The sequence below is a fragment of the Bombina bombina genome, chromosome 1, assembly GCF_027579735.1.
Source record: "Bombina bombina isolate aBomBom1 chromosome 1, aBomBom1.pri, whole genome shotgun sequence".
Taxonomy (NCBI): Eukaryota; Metazoa; Chordata; class Amphibia; order Anura; family Bombinatoridae; genus Bombina; species Bombina bombina.
Genome location: NC_069499.1, coordinates 230,015,426 through 230,038,201, shown reverse-complemented (window position 1 = coordinate 230,038,201; position 22,776 = coordinate 230,015,426). Strand labels below are relative to the sequence as shown.

Below are 22,776 nucleotides of genomic sequence, written 5' to 3'. Positions count from 1 at the left end.
CAAAAAACGTTTTAAAATAAAACCGTTACTGTCACTTTAAATTTTAAACTGAACACACTTTATTACTGCAATTGCGAAAAAGTATGAAGGAATTGTTCAAAATTCACCAAAATTTCACCACAGTGTCTTAAAGCCTTAAAAGTATTGCACACCAAATTTGGAAGCTTTAACCCTTAAAATAACGGAACCGGAGCCGTTTTTATATTTAACCCCTTTACAGTCCCTGGTATCTGCTTTGCTGAGACCCAACCAAGCCCAAAGGGGAATACGATACCAAATGACGCCTTCAGAAAGTCTTTTCTATGTATCAGAGCTCCTCACACATGCATCTGCATGTCATGCTTCTCAAAAACAAGTGCGCAATACAGGCGCGAAAATGAGACTCTGCCTATGATTAGGGAAAGCCCCTAGAGAATAAGGTGTCCAATACAGTGCCTGCCGGTTATTTTACAAAATTCCCAAGATTAAAATAATTCCTCAAGGCTATGGAGTATAAAATATGTTTATATATAAATCGATTTAGCCCAGAAAATGTCTACAGTCTTAAAAAGCCCTTGTGAAGCCCTTATTTACTGTCTGTAATAAAAATGGCTTACCGGATCCCATAGGGAAAATGACAGCTTCCAGCATTACATCGTCTTGTTAGAATGTGTCATACCTCAAGCAGCAAAAGTCTGCTCACTGTTCCCCCAACTGAAGTTAATTCCTCTCAACAGTCCTGTGTGGAACAGCCATCGATTTTAGTAACGGTTGCTAAAATCATTTTCCTCTTACAAACAGAAATCTTCATCTCTTTTCTGTTTCAGAGTAAATAGTACATACCAGCACTATTTTAAAATAACAAACTCTTGATTGAATAATAAAAACTACAGTTAAACACTAAAAAACTCTAAGCCATCTCCGTGGAGATGTTGCCTGTACAACGGCAAAGAGAATGACTGGGGAAGGCGGAGCCTAGGAGGGATCATGTGACCAGCTTTGCTGGGCTCTTTGCCATTTCCTGTTGGGGAAGAGAATATCCCACAAGTAAGGATGACGCCGTGGACCGGACACACCTATGTTGGAGAAATATCAATTAGTAAGTAGATAGTCTGAAATGAACAGTGTAGTTAAAATAAACATGAAGCCCCCAACATGATCCCTTTTCACTTATACGCTTCCTCTGAGGAATTATAAAATTTGCTTCGATCTCTTGCTGAAGGAACAGCATTGTACTACTGGCAGCTAGATTAACACATCTAGTTAGCCAATCACAAAAGAGAAATGTGTGTAGGCACCAATCAGCAGCTAGTGCAGAATATGTGCGTATTCTTTTTCAACAAGGGATAGCAAGAGAAGGAAGCACATTTGAAAATATAAATTAATTTTAAAGTGTCTTAAAATGACATGTTCTATGTGAAACATACAAGTTTAATTTTAACTATCCTATCCCTTTAATGGTTCCTTATCAGGTCCATATGAAAGAAGATGGGGGACTTGAGAGGCAGAAAAATAACTCTTAAGAGATTCCAATGGGGTGCTTTATATAATGGCTGAAAATGAGTCAACAAAGCTCCAAAAACTACAAGGAAATTTTGGTAGGGGCACTATGTAAAAAAAAATACATAATTAAATTGTATGCAACTGCATCTCTGCAGTAAAAATATCATATATGATATTAGGCTGAAGATGTAGGCATTTAACTATCTTCTAAAAATGGACCCACCACCGTATCAGTCTAAAGTGCTTTATAAGTGGTGCTGTCACTCAGTGGCCAAGTCATAAAAATAAGGGCTTGTATATTCAGATGAGGGTGCAGATCTTGAGTCCATAGATTTGTATGTAAAAGGCACAGTTCACGTTTTGTCTATAAACCGAAAGAGACACCAGGGATGATGTTGTCAATAGGATAGAATTTTCATGGATTCTACTTAGTTTTTTGAATAGCCTGTATAACTTGTAAAGCTAGCAAGAAGAAAGCCCTAATAGTAAAAGCATGTACTGCATATTTTACAAGGTGAAGCAACTGATATTTCTTCTATTGAATGACTACACATTTGATGCCATGAGGCCTATCACTGGGCTTCACATGTCAAGAGTACTGTCATTGTGGTATTCTGCAGACAATCCTGAAACTAACCACCTGTTCAAATAAGTTTAACAGTAACCACCATGCATCTACTAACGGACTTGATTTAATTTATTATACCAAGTCTTCCCCTAGGGTGCAGATATCTGTGGGCGTTGCATACCCAGTGGGGTTCCATCAGCCTTGCAGAAGACAGAATCACTCACCAGGACAATGCTGGTTTTAAAGTTTTGTGGGCCTTCCTTTATGAGCTCAGAAATACATTTCTAGAATCTTTACAAATATTTGCGATGCAGTGAAAACACACAGTAAAAGAAATATATAAGGAACTAGTTCTTCACTACAGAAAATCTAAGAAAATGCTAGAATAATGACTTTCAGAAGTGTTTCCATTTTAAAAATATGAGTCAGTTACACATACTTGTTCCATGTCTGAATATCTATGATAGATCTCCAAACCTTTCTTTGGAAACCAGAACAGATGAAAACTGTTCATAACCTACTTCAGGGCTTTGAGTATAAGAGACACAAAATAGTAAATTATCTGCACAGTGTTTACTGGAACTTTAAATCAAATAGTTTCTGAAGCAAAACCATTTCTGGACAAATATCTTGGGGAAAGAATCAAGAATAAGATGCTGAACTCCATTATCCACTGTCCAATATTTGCTATTAGCACACCATTAGCATTAAACACCTAGTAATTACAAGGCATTTCTGTTGTGTTGATATGTAATAACGTATCAGTCAAGCCTAAACATTTTTAATACAAATGAAGATCTTGTTTATTGCATCTGTCTTTCGGTAGCCAAACTGTACCCATGTTTCATGTCCCTATAGTAGTAGGCCAAGCTCTCAATGATGGAGTTGAGCTTGAAACATAATCGGTATAATCTTGAATCCAGAGAAAATTTACATATAAAAAGGATTTGCTAGAGAATGTTTAAAAACACAAAGACATACAAAAAACAAATACTAATTTTTCCCAGTTTTGAAGAGAGGTTTCTTTTTGTTTTGTTTACTTAAATGGAAACATGTTAATTGTAAACGCTGTTGCTGTTCAAGACCAGCAGTACTGTATTTAGTTCCTCTATCATGGTTAAAGGGACACTGAACCCAAATTTTTTCTTTCATGAAATTTTAAGCAACTTTCTAATTTACTCCTATTATCAATTTTTCTTCGTTCTCTTGCTATCTTTATTTTAAAAGCAGGAATATAAATCTTAACAGCCAGCCCATTTTAGGTTCAGCACTATGGATAGTGCTTGCTTATTGGTGGCTTACATTTACCCACCAATAAGCAAGCATAACCCAGGTTTCTCAACCAAAAATGGGCCGGATACTATGCATCACATTCCTGCTTTTTAAATTAAGATAGCAAGAGAACTTAGAAAAATTGATAATAGGCGTAAATCAGAAAGTTGTTTAAAATGACATGCTCTATCTGAATCATGAAAGAAAAAAATTGGGTTTAGTGTCCATTTAAACCTGTAGAGTTCAGTGTAAGTAGTACAAAAATGACTTGCTATAACTAATATGAGCATGTAATTTTTGTACTACAAAGACCATTTAATGAAAGGATTACAAATAACTACTGGAACAGGAGTCAAACAAGGTTAAGAAAGGAAGCAGAGTCACAGATTACAATTAAAGCGATTCCACTTCAGGGTAGTAATAGACCCAGAGTAGATCTCTCATAATATGCATTTTCTAATAATATAAAAGACTTTACATCTTTTATCCATGATGAGGTAGAAATTTAAATGGAGAAAAGTGATGTCAACTATATGAGAAGAGCTACTAGAATCAGACTAGATCCATAAGGGTGGTGGTCATGCCTACTTGACACTTGATCTCCATGTCATCTCATATATGCAGCAGGGATTAAATGTAAGTGGCCTATAGCAGAAAGGTAATGCATTTTATTATATACCATGTTGTTACGGTTTGGGCCTGGTCTTTCACCATCCAGTCTTGTGGGCATCTTGAGGCCCCCGTATTTCTTCCAGTATGCCCAGCATGATGCACAAAGCCGGCACTGCATGTTTGGTGGTCCCCAGGAGTACCACTGATAAGACTGTGCGGCTGGAGAAAAAAAAAAAAGCAGCAAATTACATGGTTTACCACACAGCATACACAAATCACGTCTCTTATTGCTGATTTTTCACACACCATACAAATTATGTCTCATATCGCTGAATAATTATTTTATTTTAATAGCATAGTTAAAAAAATATATATATATATAAAAAAAAAATCGATTAGATCAAAGAATGTATAGAAAGATTACTGTACCTAGAAATAAAGAATGTTCACAATATATATGTTCACCTGTCTCACTATTAAAGGGCCCATATGCAAATTAAGACAAAGATACATTAAGTTCAATCAGTACTAGTTACTCAAAAACCTTGGCAGGACAAAATAAAATTCCCAGTAGCTAGTGATATTTTTCAAAACAGCCAAATTAACATTTATGGTTAACACACAAACATTTTTCCTAATAAAATGTGCTTTTGCAACACTGATAAATAGTATATTATATAAAACCAATAAATCTGGTCTGAATTTTAGAAAGAGTTAATCTATTTGAAAAAAGACAGATTTCTTTAGCTTTGTGAGCCTCAAAACATGGGCGGGGCAGTTTGGCCTTAGATCTCTCCCCATCAGAAGAGCCAGCAAATTGCTGGACTTGGGGCAAACAGAACACTGCTTATGCTAGCTACACTTCTGTGCAGTGTGTAAAAAGGCCAAGATGGGTCAGCTACAGGAAGACCACAAGCTCTTCTTCCAAGCCACAAAGACTATGTAATAACTAAATATACAAGAACAGAGCAAGAAATAAGCTAACATATAATGCAGTTATACAATATATAACAAATGGACATGAAACCCCAACATTTCCTTTCATCAATCAGATAGAATATACAGTTTTAAACAACTTTCCATTTTACTATTATCTAATTTGCTTCATTCGCTTGGTATCCTTTGTTGAAGAAACTGCCATGCACATGGGTGAGCCAAAAACATGAGGCATATATGTGCAGCCACCAATCAGCAGGTCCTAAGCCTACCAAGGGTGGTATGCTTTTCAACAAAGAACGAGAAGAAAAATTTGATAGAAGAAAATTGGACAGTTATTTAAAATTGCAAGCTATCTAAACCATGAAAGAAAAAAATTGGGTTTCATGCCCCTTTAATATAAAGCATCACAGCAAAGAATGGAAGCAGCACCAGGAATCAGTTTAGTATTTATTCAAGTGCAAAAAACAAGAGCGACGTTTCGGACAGTGTTGTCCTTAATTATGCATACATTGATACAACTCTCTTAAATACCCTTCACATAGCTCCACCCCTAGTGACATCATCATTTTCAAATCAACATGTCTGAACATTTTCTTATAAATAACGAGACAGTGTACTTATTAAAACATTTTCAGATCCCAGTCCTTATTCATTCCATTTGGTGCCCTAGTTTCTAATTAAGAAATCCAAAAGGATTCCCTTTGTTTAAAGGGACATGAAACCCAAATTTTTAATGTACTTCTATTGTCTAATTTGCTTCATTCTTTTGATATTCTTTGCTGGAAAGCATATCTAGATATGCTTAGTAGCTGTTGATTGGTAGCTGCGCATATATGCCTCCTGTGATTGGCTCACCATGTGCATTGCTATTTCTTCATTAAAGGATATCAAAAGAATAAAGCAAATTAGATCATAGAAGTAAATTGGAATGTTGTTTATAATTGTATTCTCTAGCTTAATCTTGACATTTTTGGGGGGGTAAAGTGCCCCTTTAAGTCTCTTCTCCCTATCACCTCCACGTCTGTTTACTGGAAAATGTTTAATGACTTGGTATCTTAGCTGGCTTACTGAGTGGCCTGCATCTTTAAAGTGACATGCTACTGGGGATTTCTCATAGTTATTCCTAATATTCCTATCACGGACCCTTCTAGTCGTTTCCCCTGCTTATAACATGGAACACAGACATTTAGGTATATAAATTACAAATAATGTGTTGCTGGTAAAAAAGCCATTAATAAAATATCTTTGATCAGTGTGTGGATGGAAAACTCCTATTTCTTTTGGTGCCTATAAAGGTTTGTCTGCTAATTTTCTCTGGGCCAATATCTGATCTGATCAATTGATCTCTCAAGCTCTTCGATCTCTTAAAGGCTGCCATTGGGGGCTTCTGGAATTCAGCCATGTCAGGGTTACTCTGTAAAAATTATCAATAAACATTGGAAAATTTTGAAACAATCTTCTTACTCTATCTATTAAAGCTAGATACAAAAACTACTCTGTCAGATACCTCTTTGCTGTGATACTAGGTATGGGGCTTAGGTGTGAGGCCTAACAGATAGCACAGGAGACATTGCTGCTGAATCACCTTGTCTGGCCTTTAATATAAAGCGCCATTGATTAATTTTAGCAACCCGTGAAAAACATAATTTATGTAAGAACTTACCTGATAAATTAATTTCTTTCATATTGGCAAGAGTCCATGAGCTAGTGACGTATCAGAAATACAATCCTAACAGGAGGGGCAAAGTTTCCCAAACCTCAAAATGCCTATAAATACACCCCTCACCACACCCACAATTCAGTTTAAAGAATAGCCAAGTAGTGGGGTGATAAAATAAGGAGTAAAAAAGCATACAAAAAGAGGAACTGGAAAAATAATTGTGCTTTTATACAAAAATCATAACCACCATAAAAAAGGGTGGGCCTCATGGACTCTTGCCAATATGAATATGAAAAAAAAGAATCAGGTAAGTTCTTACATAAATTATGTTTTTTTCATGTAATTGGCAAGAGTCCATGAGCTAGTGACGTATGGGATAGACATACCCAAGATGTGGAAGACCACAGAAGAGTCACTAGAGAGGGAGGGATAAAATAACAGCTATTTTCGTTGAGAAAATTAAATCCAAACAAATAAATAGGTCTTTCTTAAAAAATTCAAGAAAAAAACTTAAATCATAAGCAGAGGAATCAAACTGAGACAGCTGCCTGAAGAACTTTTCTACCAAAAAGAAGCAAATACATCAAAATGGTAAAATGTAGTAAATGTATGCAAAGAAGACCAAGTTGCTGCTTTGCAAATCTGATCAACTGAAGCTTCATTAAAAGCCCAAGAAGTGGCGACTGATCTAGTAGAATGAGCTTTAATTCTCTGAGGCGGAGACTGTCCCGCCTCCAAATAAGCCTTTTGAATCAAAAGCTTTAACCAAGATGCCAAAGAAATGGCAGAGGCTTTCTGACCTTTCCTGGAACCAGAAAACACAACAAACAGTCTAGAAGTCTTTCTTAAATTCTTAGTAGCTTCGATATAGAATCTCAAAGCTCTTACAACAGCTAAAAAATGTAAAGATCTTTCAAGAGCATTCTTAGGATTAGGACACAATGAAGGAACAACAATTTCCCCACTAATGTTGTTTAAACGAAGTCCGCAAAAAGCTTTATCCTGATGGAAAATCAGAAAAGGAGACTCGCAAAAGAGAGAGCAGACAATTCAGAAACTCTTCTAGCAGAAGAGATAGCCATAACAAACAACACTTTCCAAGTTTAATAGCCAAAGAATGCATAGGCTCAAAAGGAGGAGCCTGCAAAGCCTTTAAAACCAAATTAAGACTCCAGGGAGGAAAGATTGATTTAATAACAGGCTTGATACGAACCAAAGCCTGAACAAAACCGTGAATATCAGGAAGTTTAGCAATCTATCTATGAAATAAAACAGAAAGAGCAGAGATTTGTCCCTTCAAAGTACTTGCAGACAAACCTTTATCCAAACCATCCTGAAGAAACTGTAAAATTCTAGGAATTCTAAAAAAATGCCAAGAGATTTTATGAGAAGAACACCAAAAAATATAGGTTTTCCAAACAAGATAATAAATCCTCCTTGAAACAGACTTATTAGCCTGAAGCATAGTATTATTCACTGAGTCAGTTAAACCTCTATGACTAAGCACGAAGCGTTCAATTTCCATACCTTCAAATTTAGCGATTTGAGATCCTGATGGAAAAATGGCCCTTGAGAAAGAAGGTCTGGTCTTAAAGGAAGTGGCCAAGGTTGGCAACTGGATATCTGGACAAGATCTGCAAACCAAAATCTGTGAGGCCATGCAGGTGCTATCAGAAACACATGCGATTGTTCCATTATGATCTTGGAGATCACCCTTGGAAGAAGAACTAGAGGCGGAAAGATTTAAGCAGGTTGGTATGGCCAGGGAACTGCTAACGCCTGAGGATCCCTGGACCTGGAAAGATACCTGGGAAGTTTCTTGTTTAGATGGGACGCCATAAAATCTATTTCTGGAAGACCCCACATTTGTACAATCTGACAAAATACATCTGGATGGAGAGACTACTCCCCTGCATGTAAAGTCTGACGGCTGAGATAATACGCTTCCCAATTGTCTACACCCGGGATATGTATTGCAGAAATTAAACAGGAGTTGAATTCTGCCCAAGAGTTACTTCTCTTATCACTAAAGGACTGCGATTCCCACCCTGATGATTGACATATGCCACAGTTGTGATATAGTCTGTCTATTAATTGGTAACCCCGCCTCGAAGATTCCAAAACCCTTGTGCTGTCAGAGACCCCCCAGACAGCTCCCAAACCTGTGAGACTTGCATCTGTTAAAATCACAGTCCAGGAAGGACAAACAAAGGAGGCCCCTTGAACAATAAGGTGATGGTTTAACCACCAAGTCAGAGAGAGTTGAGTGTTGATATTTAAGAATATCAATTGTGATATCCGAGTATAATCCCTGCACCATTGATTCAGCATGCAAAGCTGCAGCGGTCTCATATGAAAATGAGCCAAGGGGATCGCGTCCGATGCTGCAGTCATGAGACCTAAAACTTCCATGCACATAGCCACTGAAGGGAATGATCGAGACTGAAGGTTGCGACAGGTAGAAACCAATTTCATTTGTCTCTTGTCTGTTAAAGACAGAGTCATGGACACTGAATCTATCTGGAAACCGAAAAAGGTGACCCTTGTCTGAGGAATCAAGAAACTCTTTGGAAAATTGATCCTCCAACCATGTCTTTGAAGAAACAACACAAGTTGATTTGTGTGAGATTCTGCTTAATGAAAAGATTGAACCGGTACCAAGATATCGTCCAAATATGGAAACACCGCAATACCCTGCTCTCTGATTACAGATAGAAGGGCACCTAGAACCTTGGAAAAGATTCTTGGAGCTGTTGCTAGGCCAAATGGAAGAGCGACAAATTAGTAATGCTTGTCTAGAAAAGAGAATCTCAGAAACCGATAGTGGTCTGGATGAATCGGAATATGAAGATATGCATTCTTTAAGTCTATTGTGGACATATGACCTTGCTGAACAAAAGGCAGAATAGTCCTTATAGTCACCATCTTGAAAGTTGGGACCCTTACAAAGTGATTCAAAAATTTCAGATCCAGAACTGGTCTGAATAAATGTTTCTTCTTCAGGACAATGAATAGATTTGAATAAAAACCCAAACCCTGTTCCAAGTGGAACCGATACAATTACCCCTGAAAGCTCCAGATCTGAAACACATTTCAGAAAAGCCTGAGCTTTCACAGGATTTGATGGAACGTGAGAGAGAAAAAACCTTCTCACAGGAGGTCTTATTTCGAAACCTAATCGATACCCTTGAGAGACAATATTCTGAATCCAATGATTCTAAATGGAACCTGCCCAAACGTCTTGAAATAATTTCAATCTTCCCCCCAACAGTGGAACAGGATTGAGTGCCACACATTTATGCAGTTTTGGGGGCTGACTTTGGTTTTTTGTAAGGCTTGGATTTATTCCAACTCGAAGATTGCTTCCAATTGGAGCCAGAGTCCTTAGGGGAAGGAGTGGTTTTCTGTTCTCTATTCTGACGAAAGGAACGAAACCGATTAGAAGCTTTAGAATTACCCTTAGACTTTTTATCTTGGGGCAAAAACTCCCTTCCCCCCAGTAATAGTGGAAATAATAGAATCCAACTGGGAACCAAACAAATTCTTACCCTGAAATGATAGAGATACCGTGTTACCCCGACAAATAAGACAGTGTCTTATATTAATTTTTGCTTCCAAAGATGCGCTAGGTCTTATTTTCAGGGGATGCCTTATTTTTCCATGAAGAAGAATACAGTACAGATTTATTGTTGAACAAAAAAACAAAAAGGAAATTTATTGCCTGTATACGGTATGGTAGGAAATTTAGTCCTCCTTTGTCATTTTAATTCCCCCCTCTAACCCTCCTGTGTCATTTTAAGTGATCCCCCCTCCCCTTTATCAGACATTTCCCCCCTACCTCAGTAACCCCTGTGTGTCCACACAATGTGCCCGACTCCTGTCCCACGCGACTCACTGTCTAATTGTGAGTCAGTCAGACTCCGTCAGGGCAGAGCTAGCAGCAGTTGGCAGCTTGTCCTGGCGGCGGCGCAGGCTCTCTGATTAAAAGAGACACTTCCTGTCTGCTCCGGCTGGGCCTTATGTTCGGGGGAGGCCTTATTTTCGAGGAGGTCTTATTTTCGGGGGGATGCCTTATATTTCAGCGAGAGGCAAAACTGTAAGTAGGTCTTATTTTCGGGGGATGTCTTACTTTTGGGGAAACACGGTAGTAACCTAGATTTAGATACTATGTTAGCATTCCATGATTTGAGCCATAAAGTTCTTTTAGCTAAAATAGCCAAAGACGTAGATTTGACATCAATCTCGATATCAAAAATAGCATCACAGATAAAATGATTAGCATGTTGAAGCAAACAAACAATGCTATGCAAATCAGAATCTTTTTCCTGTTGTGCTAAGCTATCCAAACAAAAAGTTGATGCAGCCGCAACATCAGCCATACAAATGGCAGGTCTGAGAATATAGCCAGAATGTAAATATATCCTATCTATATCCTGTCTATAGCCTATCTAAAGGATCCTTAAAAGAGGTACTATCTTCCATAGAAATAGTAGTACGTTTAGCAAGAGTAGAAATAGCCCCATCAACCTTAGGGACTTTCCCCCAAAACTCTAACTCAGCCACTAACAAAGGATACAACTTTTTAAACCTTGAAGAAGGAACAAAAGAAGTACCAGGCTTAGACCATTCCTTAGCAATCACATCAGAAATAGCATCAGGAACAGGAAAAACCTCAGGAGTTTACTGGATTTAATACCAAGAGGACCAGACTCCTCAATATCCAAAGTTATCAACGGTTCTTTTAACAAAGAACGAATATACTCAATCTTAAAAAGATAAGTTGATTTATCAGTGTCAATGTCTGAAGTAGGATCTTCTGAATCAGAGAGATCCTCATCAGAGGTGGATATATAAGTATGTTGTCGGTCATTACAAATTTCATCAGTATTATGAGAAGTCTTAAAAGACCTTTTACGTTTATTTGAAGGCGGAATAGCAGACATAGCCTTCTGTATCGCATCAGCAATATCATTTTTTTTTTTCAATTTTAGTACCCAGGAATTCTACCATGGTATTTGTGATAAGCGAACTCTTTTCCAAGTTTATGTTTCATCCATGTGATCGTAGAAGACTGAGAAGGGACTCCGAGAATTCTTCCGCAAGACGAAAGGATAGTGCTTGCACCAGAATGTCGTCCAAGTATGGGGCTACTGCAATACCCTGAGTTCTGGCAATGGCTTGAAGAGCCACCAGAACCTTTGTAAAGATTCTTGGATCAGTAGCTAGGCCAAACGGAAGGGCAATGAACTGAAAGTGCTGGTAAAGGAATGCAAACCTCAGGAACTGAAAGTGTTCCCTGTGGATTGAAACATGAAGGGTAAGCGTCCTTCAGATCTATAGACCTTATCGTCTCCATCTTGAAGGGACACTGAGAAATTTGTTTAAGCACTTTAGGTCCAGAATTGGGCGGAAAGTTCCCTCTTTCTTTGGGATCATGGAAAGGTTTGAATAAAACCCCAAACCACTTTCTTCGATAGGCACAGGGACAACAACTCCTAAAGAGGATAGATCACGAACACACTCTAGAAAGGGATCTCTCTTTTCTGGTCTGGTAGACAGGTTCGTGAAAAGGAATCTGCCCCTTGGCAGATGAGATTTGAAGTCTATCTTGTATCCCTAAGATACCACCTCCAGGATCCACTGATCCTGTACGTCCTTGAACCATCTAAAAAAAAGAAAAACAGTATGCCCCCTACATGATCCGATCCCGGATCGGGGGCCGCCCCTTCATGCCGATTTGTTTTAGGTGGGCTTCTTATTCTGCATGGATTTATTCCAGGACTGAGCCGGCTTCCAATGACTCTTGGGTTGCTCAGGCTTGGAGGAGAATTGTTGTCGTTGGGATTTGTCAGAACGAAAGGAACGAGAATTAGAAGATTGTCGTCCCTTAGACTTGTTCTTCTTATCTTGCGGTAGGAAGGCACCCTTGCCTCCGGTAACCATAGAAATAATGAAGTCCAGGCCTGGACCAAATAAAATCTTTCCCTTGAAGGGATGAGAAAGGAGTCTGGAAGTCATAGCCACAGACCAAGTCTTCAACTAGAGCGCCCAGCGGGCTAGGACTACAAAGCCAGAGGCCTTTGCATTTAGGCGAATAATTTGCATGTTCACATCACATATAAAAGAATTAGCAATTCTCAGAGCTTTAATTTTGTCTTAAATATTCGAGGGGAGACTCCACCTCAATGAGTTCCGACAAAGAGTCGCACCAGTAACCGCGGCAACTGCAGCCGCCTGTTGAAACAAAAAAACCTGTATGTTGAAACATCTTTCTTAGAAAGGTTTCCATTTTCTTATCCATGGGCTCTCTGAACGAAGAACTATCCTCAAGAGGTATAGAAGTGCGTTTAGCAAGTGTAGAGAGAGCACCATCCACCTTAGGAATGGAGCCCCACAAATCCAGTTGAGAGTCCGGGACCGGGAAAAACTTTTTAAAAGTAGACGATATGGAAAGGGAAGAACCAATTCTTTCCCATTCGTTCTTAATAATGTTTGCCATCTTAACCGGCACAGGAAAAGTCAAAGGAACTTTCCTGTCTTCGTAAACTCTGTCTAATTTAGGTTCTTCAGGCAGCACAACCTCTGGATCCTCTAACGTAGACAGAACATCCTTTAATAAAAAAAGCAAGTGCTCAATTTTAAATCTAAAGGACAGTTCCTCCGCAGCAGGAGGCTTAGACACTAAGGACTCCGACCCAGAAAGTTCACCCTCTGAAGCTACAGAGGTCAACTCATCACCGGATTATTGGGACATAATAGCTAAATCCGATCTTTAGATGACTCTGGGTCAGAAGAGCTATGTTTAACCTTTCTCTTGCGTTTGTTAGACCGAGGTAATGCACTGAGGGCAGCAGACACCGCCGTTTGTAACTGCACGGCAAAGTCCACAGGAAGAAGACCCCCTCCGGATGGAGGATTGGATGTGCTACGGGGAACTGCATGTGGAGTGGATAATGTAGCAAGGGTAGTAATCTCATGGGACTCCGAGTCCTGAGAGGTAGACAGCTCAGAGGGACTAAGAGCCTTAGCAGGCTCGTCTCCCTTCTTAGACTTTATAACAGTGTTAAGGCATGTGGAACATAATTGAGTGGGCGGGAAAACCACGGCCTCCTCACAATATAAACAGGTATGATTTAGAACAGAAGGAGTACCTTCTAACACGTCAGTCCTCCATAGCTCAGGTTATACCCACAGGTCGACACAAATCCAAACGTTTTTAATTATAGAAAACTGCACCTTTATACTAACAATGGCTGGGGCACTCACCACCTCCTAGACCCAGACAGTTAACAGAGGAAACGCTCTCCTCAGGTTAAAGTCTCAGCCAGAATGGAGGAAATGAACATAGACCACAACCGGTCACATGGAGTGCAAGACAGTACTTCCCCTGTTATTACAAGTACAGCAAGTAACAGGAGCTGTGCAACACTTTCAAAAACGAAAGTGAAACTTAAAAGTGAAACCTGTTTGTTCCAGCCAGAAACACACAGTCTATCAGCCCAGGGAAAAATTCACACAAAGCAGCATGTAAATAATTAATACACTGATTAATTAACCCCAATTGTTGAATAAACCCCCTTCAGAGGATATTAACCCTGGATCCTATCAAGGTATAAAGGAGCCACACTATGACCCTGTTATAGAGTTTTATGTGTAAAAATTTAAACAATCTTACCTCCAGGATCCATGATGTGGAACAGAACACAGCCTCTCAAGTGTGAGTCTTATATCAGCGCTTCTGACATGGACTTGAGTGAGAGAAAGCAGGCAGTGAAACTCGTCAACGCTGATTGCTAAGGAGCTGTTAGCAGTAGTCTGAATGGTTTTGCAGAAAAACTCTCTCTGCATCTCCAGACTAACTTTCATCAATACTCTCACTGAGAGGTTGACATGACTACTTAAAACTCCAGTCCAATCTCAAAGGGCAGATATACCCTTTTTCAGAACTCTCAGAATCTTCTGACACTTCTCTGCCACCTCCTAACGTGAAGAAAGGCAAAGAATGACTGGGGTAATGAGGAAGTGGGAGGGATATTTAAGCCTTTGGCTGGGGTGTCTTTGCCTCCTCTTGGTGGCCAGATGTTGTATTTCATAACAGTAAGGAATAAAGCTGTGGACTCTCCCTATCGTAGGAAGAAAATATAGATGACTGTAAAATGCTATAAATAGAAAGCAGCGTAATGTGATTTATATTGGCTGTAGGATTTAATTTTTAAGGTGCGCCCGTACTCACTGCTAACCTTTGCCCTACACAGAGAAGTTCGCCTTTCCAGCAAGCATTCATTTCAATGAGACATCTTCCCCCTCCCAGGGACTGCCCCTTTTTAAAAGGGAATTTCATCAGGGCAGCGTGAAAAAAACATATCTGATCTGGCAAGGTTTAGATAACGGGCCCCCCATGTGATAAAGAAAAACAGTTTCCACTACTAAATTGTGTACTGTCATTTTACCTGCACATTTTTCTGATGTACCAGAAAAGTTTAAGTATATGAGTATGTTATTGGCGAAACTGCTGTCAAATACAGTGGACGGAAATTAAAGGAAACCTTAACATTTGTAAGAACAGACCTTGTAATATTCTCCAACTTAATGTGTTCCCAAATGGTCTATTTTACCTACTGGAATGTATGTGCTAGCAAACACCTCCTTTACCTTTGTTGTTTGAAATAGCCAATTTTGCCTCTTGTATCCCCACATATACTGAAAATATAAGTAAACATTTTCTCTGTAGAAAAGCTATGCAACGAGAATACAACAGAATACATCAGAAAAATGTGCAGGTAAAATGACAGTACACAATTTAGTAGTGGAAAGTGTTTTTCTTTATCACATGGGGGCCAGTTATCTAAACCTTGCCAGATCAGATATGTTTTTTTCACGTTGCCCTGATGAAATTTCCTTCAAAAAAAGGGCAGTCCCTGCGAGGGGCAAGATGTCTCCTATTGAAATGAATGCTTGCTGGAAAGGCAAACTTTTCTGTGTAGGGCAAAGGCTAGCAGTAAGTATGGGCGCACCTTAAAAATTAAATCCTGCAGCCAATATAAATCATATTACGCTGCTTTCTATTTATAGCGTCTTACAATCATCTATATTTCCTTCCTAAGATAGGGAGAGTCCACGGCTTCATTCCATACTGTTGCGAAATACAACACCTGGCCACCAGGAGGCGGCAAAGACGCCAAAGGCTTAAATATCCCTCCTACTTCCTCATTACCCCAGTCATTCTTTACCTTACGTCACATTAGGAGGTGGCAGAGAAGTGTCAGAAAATTTGGAGATTCCTGAAAAAGGGTATCTGCCCTTCGAGAAAGGGCTGGAGTTTTAAGTAGTCATGTCAACCTCTCAGTGAGAGTATTGATGAAAGCTAGAGTCTGGAGAAGCAGGGAAAGTTTTTCTGTGAAACCATCCAGACTACTGCTAACGGCTCCTAAGCGTTGACGAGTATCACTGCCTGCTTTCTCTCACTCAAGTCCATGTCAGAAGACACCGCTCTCAGTGCGCGCTTCAAAACCAGAAGAGATGATAGTAAAATGAAGCCGTATCCTGTAGCGGCTTGCTACATCGGCTGAAAATCGCATTTGCGATACAAAGTGCCCCCAAAACATACTGCCGCAAAATCTAAGGAACTTTGAAATATATTATGCCAAAAGTTCAATAAACACTGTCTCACTCAAGTCTTTACATATTGTGAGTTTAACATTTAATACATCTGAGCCAATATTATGAGGTAACCCCTTATGATCCTTAAATGAGATTAACCTCTGTCTCATTCACATAACAGAGTGCCTGCTATCTGCCTTCAATGATCCTTTACAAGGATTCTAGTCCCCAGTAGTTGCAGAGTTAAGTTTAACCCCTTCAGTGCCAGCTTCCTAGCCCCAGAAGACAAAAAAAGGCACTTACCTGCACATCTAGCTGTCCGGCAGGAAAACACCTGATCCGGTATGAAAGGATGCCACTCCTTACAGGGACCTGTGAAAAAAAAAAAAGAAAAAGAAGAACAGAGTAAACCTACTCTGGCTTTCTATACAAGGGCAGCAATATCTTAGGAAAATGCAGTGAGGCCCACCTCACAAGTTCCTAACTGCTTAAAAGCCACCATTACCCTACTAAAGAGACTGACGTGGAGTACGGTTAGACCGAATCTTGAAAGAGAAAGGTCAGAGTAAACCTACTCTGGCTTTCAAAAATCTTGCTTGAAGTAAAAAAAATAAAAAATTCCTGCAGACACTAAAACTTCACCTCCTCCATGCAGCAAGGCAAAGAGAATGACTGGGGTTTGTGGGAAGGGAAGTGATACTTAACAGTTTGACTGTGGTGCTCTTTGCCTCCTCCTGCTGGCCAGGATTGATATTCCCAACAGTAAATGATGATGTTGTGGACTCACCATATCTTAGGAAAGAATCAACTATTTCACACACCTAAATAAAACACAAGGAGCACTTTATTATGAATTACACTCTAGTATTATTACACTCTCTAGTATGTATAACAAGTAATTTCAAACACATTAAGGGAAAACCAATTATATAGTACAGTGTCCCTTTAAGGGGCCAAATTTTGTGGTGCAAGAGAAAAATAAAGGACTGTTGGATGTGATCATAAACAATACTCACTGTAGCAGCTCTCACAGGCCCGTCCTGCCGCCATATTCTGACCTGGCACAGCAGCCCCATTTACTACTGCAGGTTTGACATTATTCACATTTATTTGATTTGGGTTTGGTTTATTACTGGAGGGGGAAAAAAAAAAAAGTTACAACACATCCTGCTATACTTTCAAAGTTACAAAAAATTCAACTGAACAAACATGATTAAATATTACTATTTCATAGAAAAATCTATAGCTAACATTTTTTTCACAAGTAGGTTTTCAAAAGTTTACAATGACTTTCTATTAATGAAGGAATTACATAAAAAGTGCTTATTATATGTGCTTTACAAGACTTGGAAACAATGCTTTTTTAGGGTGTCCACCTCAAAACATAATGACCAGCAGATTTTGGAGAAGATAAATAAAATAACAACCACCACCACCACCAACAACAATGTTTTTGTTCACTTTTTTTTTTTAAGAGGGTAGACATAAGAACCTAAACTCCACCTATTCTTCTTAGCAAAAGAATCTCTCAACCCATGACTACTCGGTTATAAAGCTGAAAGCCAACTAGAAACAGATAAGGGATTGAACCTTGTGATTATTACAAACACTGCGAGTGAAGTTTTTTTCAGCAGGCCTGGCAGAGTCACAATATACCATTATAATATTTATATTTCATGGCATGTGTGAAAGTTGCATCAAAAACTGTAAAAAAACAAAACAAAAAACACATGTATATTTTTGCTAAGATTTTGGTAAATATTGAAAATGGCCAGGTGACCACTGCTGTTACTGTGATCGCCTGACTAAACTGTCATCAAGGGTAGCCAGATATGAAATAGGGGCCCATACAGACTTTTGGAGAGTATAATATAGATTAGACAGTTCAAATGGTGCAATACAGAAAAAAAGCAATTTTTTCTTGCAAAAATTCATATATATATTTTTTTTTTAGAGAGGAACTTCTCTACTATAAAATAAAACTATTAGAGGTCTCTAGACATAACAGATTTTTTTTTTATTCTGCATAAAATGTAATATTCCCAAGCTAATCCCCATGTGTTTTTTAACTTTATTTTTAAAAGATCGCATTTGAAAGAACGGAGATCAAGGGGTTTTAAAATCCACCCCCATCTAGCTTCCTTGTGGCTACTGGTGTATCCTGGTTAAGCCCCCTTTGTGGTGACGTCACTGGCATTCTCATGGAGCCTAGGAGTGCCGCCCACTAGACCACCAACGATCCCCAGCCTGTAGTGAGGGTGGTCGCCAAAAAGTAAATTTATGCTTACCTGATAAACTGATTTCTTCTATGATACGACAAGTCCACGGATTCATCCTTTACTTGTGGGATATTATCCTCCTGCTAACAGGAAGTGGCAAAGAGCACCACAGCAGAGCTGTCTATATAGCTCCTCCCTTGACTCCACCCCCCAGTCATTCGACTGAAGGTATAGGAAGAAAAAGGAGAAACTAAAAGGTGCAGAGGTGACTGAAGTTTTAAATCAAAAACATATAATCTGTCTTAAAATGACAGGGCGGGCCGTGGACTTGTCGTATCATAGAAGAAATAAATTTATCAGGTAAGCATAAATTTATTTTTCTTTTAAAAGATACGACAAGTCCACGGATTCATCCTTTACTTGTGGAATACAATACCAAAGCTACAGGACACGGATGAATAATAGCCTCCGAAGAAGCAAAAGTATCAAATTTGTAAAATTTGGAAAAGGTATGAAGGGAAGACCAAGTCGCAGCCTTACAAATCTGTTCAACAGAAGCATCATTTTTAAAAACCCATGTGGAAGCCACCGCACTAGTAGAGTGGGCTGTAATCCTTTCAGGAGGCTGCTGTCCAGCAGTCTAGTATGCCAACCGGATGATGCTTTTCAGCCAAAAAGAAAGAGAGATAGCCGTAGCATTTTGACCTCTACGTTTTCCAGAATAGACAACAAACAGAGAAGATGTTTGACGGAAATCTTTGGTCGCCTGCAAGTAAAACTTCAAAGCACGAACCACGTCCAAGTTGTGTAACAGACGCTCCTTCTTAGAAGAAGGGTTAGGACACAGAGAAAGAACAACAATTTCCTGATTAATATTCTTATTAGTAACAACCTTAGGAAGGAATCCAGGTTTGGTACGCAAAACCACCTTATCAGCATGGAAAACAAGATAAGGTGAGTCGCATTGCAATGCAGATAGTTCAGAAACTCTTCGAGCCAAAGAGATACCAACTAAAAACAGAACTTTCCAAGATAGAAGCTTAATATCTATGGAATGCATAGGTTCAAACGGAACCCCTTGAAGAACTTTAAGAACTAAATTCAAACTCCATGGCGGAGCAACAGGTTTAAACACAGGCTTGATTCTAACTAAAGCCTGACAAAACGACTGAACGTCTGGAATATCTGCCAGACGCTTGTGTAGTAAAATTGATAAAGCAGATATCTGTCCCTTTAGGGAACTAGCTGATAACCCCTTCTCCAATCCTTCTTGGAGAAAGGACAAAATCCTAGGAATCCTGATCTTACTCCATGAGTAGCCTTTGGATTCGCACCAATAAAGATATTTACGCCATATCTTATGGTAAATTTTCCTAGTGACAGGCTTTCGAGCCTGAATCAAGGTGTCTATGACCGACTCAGAGAATCTCCGCTTAGATAAAATCAAGTGTTCAATCTCCAGGCAGTCAGCCGCAGAGAAACTAGATTTGGATGCTGGAACGGACCTTGAATGAAAAGGTCCTGTCTCAGTGGCAGTGTCTACGGTGGTAGAGATGACATTTCCACCAGGTCTACATACTAAGTCCTGCGTGGCCACGCAGGTGCTATCGAAATCACCGAAGCCCTCTCCTGTTTGATTCTGGCAATCAGACGAGGAAGGAGAGGAAATGGTGGAAACCCATAAGCCAGGTTGAACGACCAAGGTACTGCTAGAGCATCTATCAGTACTGCTTGGGGATACCTTGATCTGGACCCGTAACAAGGAAGTTTGGCATTCTGACGAGATGCCATCAGATCCAATTCTGGTGTGCCCCATTGATGAATCAATTGTGCAAACACCTCCGGATGGAGCTCCCACTCCCCCGGATGAAAAGTCTAACGACTTAGAAAATCCGCTTCCCAGTTCTCCACTCCTGGGATATAGATTGCTGATAGATGGCAAGAGTGAGTCTCTGCCCATCAAATTATTTTGGAAACCTCTATCATCGCTAGAGAACTCTTTGTTCCCCCTGATGATTGATATATGCTACAGTCGTGATATTGTCCGACTGGAATCTTATGAATCTGGCCAAAGCCAGCTGAGGCCACGCCTGAAGCGCGTTGAATATCGCTCTCAGTTCTAGAATATTTATTGGAAGGAGAGCCTCCTCCTGAGTCCACACACCCTGTGCTTTCAGGGAATTCCAGACTGCACCCCAGCCCAATAGGCTGGCGTCCGTCGTCACTATGACCCATGCTGGCCTGCGGAAACACGTTCCCTTGGACAGATGATCCTGTGACAACCACCAAAGAAGAGAGTGTCTGGTCTCTTGATCCAGATTTATCTGAGGAGATAAATTTGCATAATCCCCATTCCACTGTCTGAGCATGCATAGTTGCAGTGGTCTGAGATGCAAATGAGCAAACGGAACTATGTCCATTGCCGCTACCATTAGTCCAATTACCTCCATACACTGAGCCACTGACGGCCGAGGAATGGAATGAAGTGCTCGGCAGGTGGTTAAGATCTTTGATTTTCTGACCTCAGTCAGAAAATTTTTCATGTTTACCGAATCTATCAGAGTTCCCAGGAATGGAACTCTTGTGAAAGGTATAAGTGAACTCTTCTTTAGGTTCACCTTCCACCCCGTGAGATCTTAGAAAAGCCAACACGATGTCCGTGTGAGATTTGACTAGTTGGTAAGTTGACGCCTGAATTAAGATATCGTCCAGATAGGGCGCCACTGCTATGCCCCGCGGCCTTAGAACCGCCAAAAGGGACCCTAGCACTTTTGTGAAAATTCTGGGAGCTGTGGCCAACCCGAAGGGAAGAGCCACAAACTAGTAATGCTTGTCCAGGAAGGCGAACCTGAGGAACTGGTGATGATCTTTGTGGATAGGAATGTGAAGATACGCATCCTTCAAATCCACGGTGGTCATATATTGACCCTCCTGGATCATTGATAAAATAGTCCGAATGGTCTCCATCTTGAAGGAAATTTGTTTAGGATCTTGAGATCTAAAATCGGTCTGAAAGTTCCCTGTTTTTTGGGAACCACGAACAGATTGGAGTAAAACCCCTGCGCCTGTTCTGCTTTTGGAACTGGGCAGATTACACCCATAGTATATAGGTCTTCTACACAGCGTAAGAACGCCTCTCTTTTTGTCTGGTTTACAGACAACCGTGAAAGATGAAATCTCCCCTTTGGAGGAGAATCTTTGAATTCTAATGCCCATGAATCCTGAACGTCTCTTGCCCAAGCCTTAGCAAAGAGAGAAAGTCTGCCCCCCACTAGATCCGGTCCTGGATCGGGGGCTGCCCCTTCATGCTGTCTTGGTAGCAGCAGCGGGCTTCTTGGCCTGTTTACCTTTATTCCTGGTCTGGTTAGGTCTCCAGACAGACTTGGATTGAGCAAAATACCCCTCCTGCTTTGTGGCAGGTGAGGAGGTAGCAGGACCACCTTTGAAGTTTCGAAAGGAACGAAAATTATTCTGTTTGGCCCTCATTCTATTTGTCTTATCCTGAGGAAGGGCATGGCCTTTTCCTCCAGTGATGTCGGAAATGATCTCCTTCAGTTCAGGCCCAAATAGGGTCTTTCCCTTGAAAGGAATAGCTAAGATTTTGATGACACATCAACAGACCAGGACTTAAGCCATAACGCTCTACGCGCCAAAATGGCAAAACCTGAATTCTTTGCCGCTAATTTAGCCAGATGAAAAGCGGCATCTGTAATAAAAAAATTAGCTAGCTTGAGAGCCTTAATTCTATCTAAAATCTCATCCAATGGGGTCTCAACCTTAAGAGCCTCCTCAAGAGCCTCAAACCAAAAAGCAGCTGCAGTAGTTACAGGAACAATGCACGCTATAGGTTGCAGAAGAAAAGCCTGATGAATAAATATTTTCTTTAGAAGACCCTCTAATTTTTTATCCATAGGATCTTTGAAAGCACAACTGTCCTCAATAGGTATAGTTGTACGCTTATCTAGGGTAGAAACAGCTCCCTCCACCTTAGGGACAGTCTGCCACGAATCCCAATATGAGATATGGGAAACATTTTCTTAAAAGTAGGAGGGGGAGAAAACGGAATGCCTGGTCTATCCCATTCCTTAGTAACAATGTCCGAAATCCTCTTAGGGACCGGAAAAACATTAGTGTAAGAAGGAACCTCTAGATATCTATCCATTTTACAAAATTTCTCTGGAGGAATTACAATAGGGTCACAGTCATCCAGAGTCGCTAAAACCTCCCTGAGTAACAAGCGGAGGTGTTCAAGCTTAAACTTAAAAGCCGTTATATCTGAGTCTGTTTCAGGGAACATCTTTCCTGAATCAGAAAGCTCTCCCACAGACAGCAATTCCCCTACCCCCAATTCAGAGCATTGTGAGGGAACATCGGAGATGGCTAATAAAGCGTCAGAGGGCTCAGCATTTACTCTCATACCTGAC

The 22,776-nt window shown here is 40.0% G+C and overlaps 1 protein-coding gene across 4 annotated transcripts in view; it reads right to left on the bottom strand.

Annotated features, from left to right (window-relative positions):
* The window catches only part of MTA1 (metastasis associated 1), a 732,036-nt gene that overhangs the window by 257,080 nt on the left and 452,180 nt on the right, over positions 1-22,776 (bottom strand). For all 4 annotated transcript variants that reach the window (XM_053697863.1, XM_053697862.1, XM_053697866.1 and 1 more), the window contains 2 exons: positions 17,150-17,265; positions 4,002-4,153 (listed from right to left, as the gene is read on the bottom strand). In XM_053697863.1, the coding sequence (XP_053553838.1) occupies positions 4,002-4,153; positions 17,150-17,265 (268 nt within the window). The remainder of the gene's footprint in view (positions 1-4,001; positions 4,154-17,149; positions 17,266-22,776) is intronic.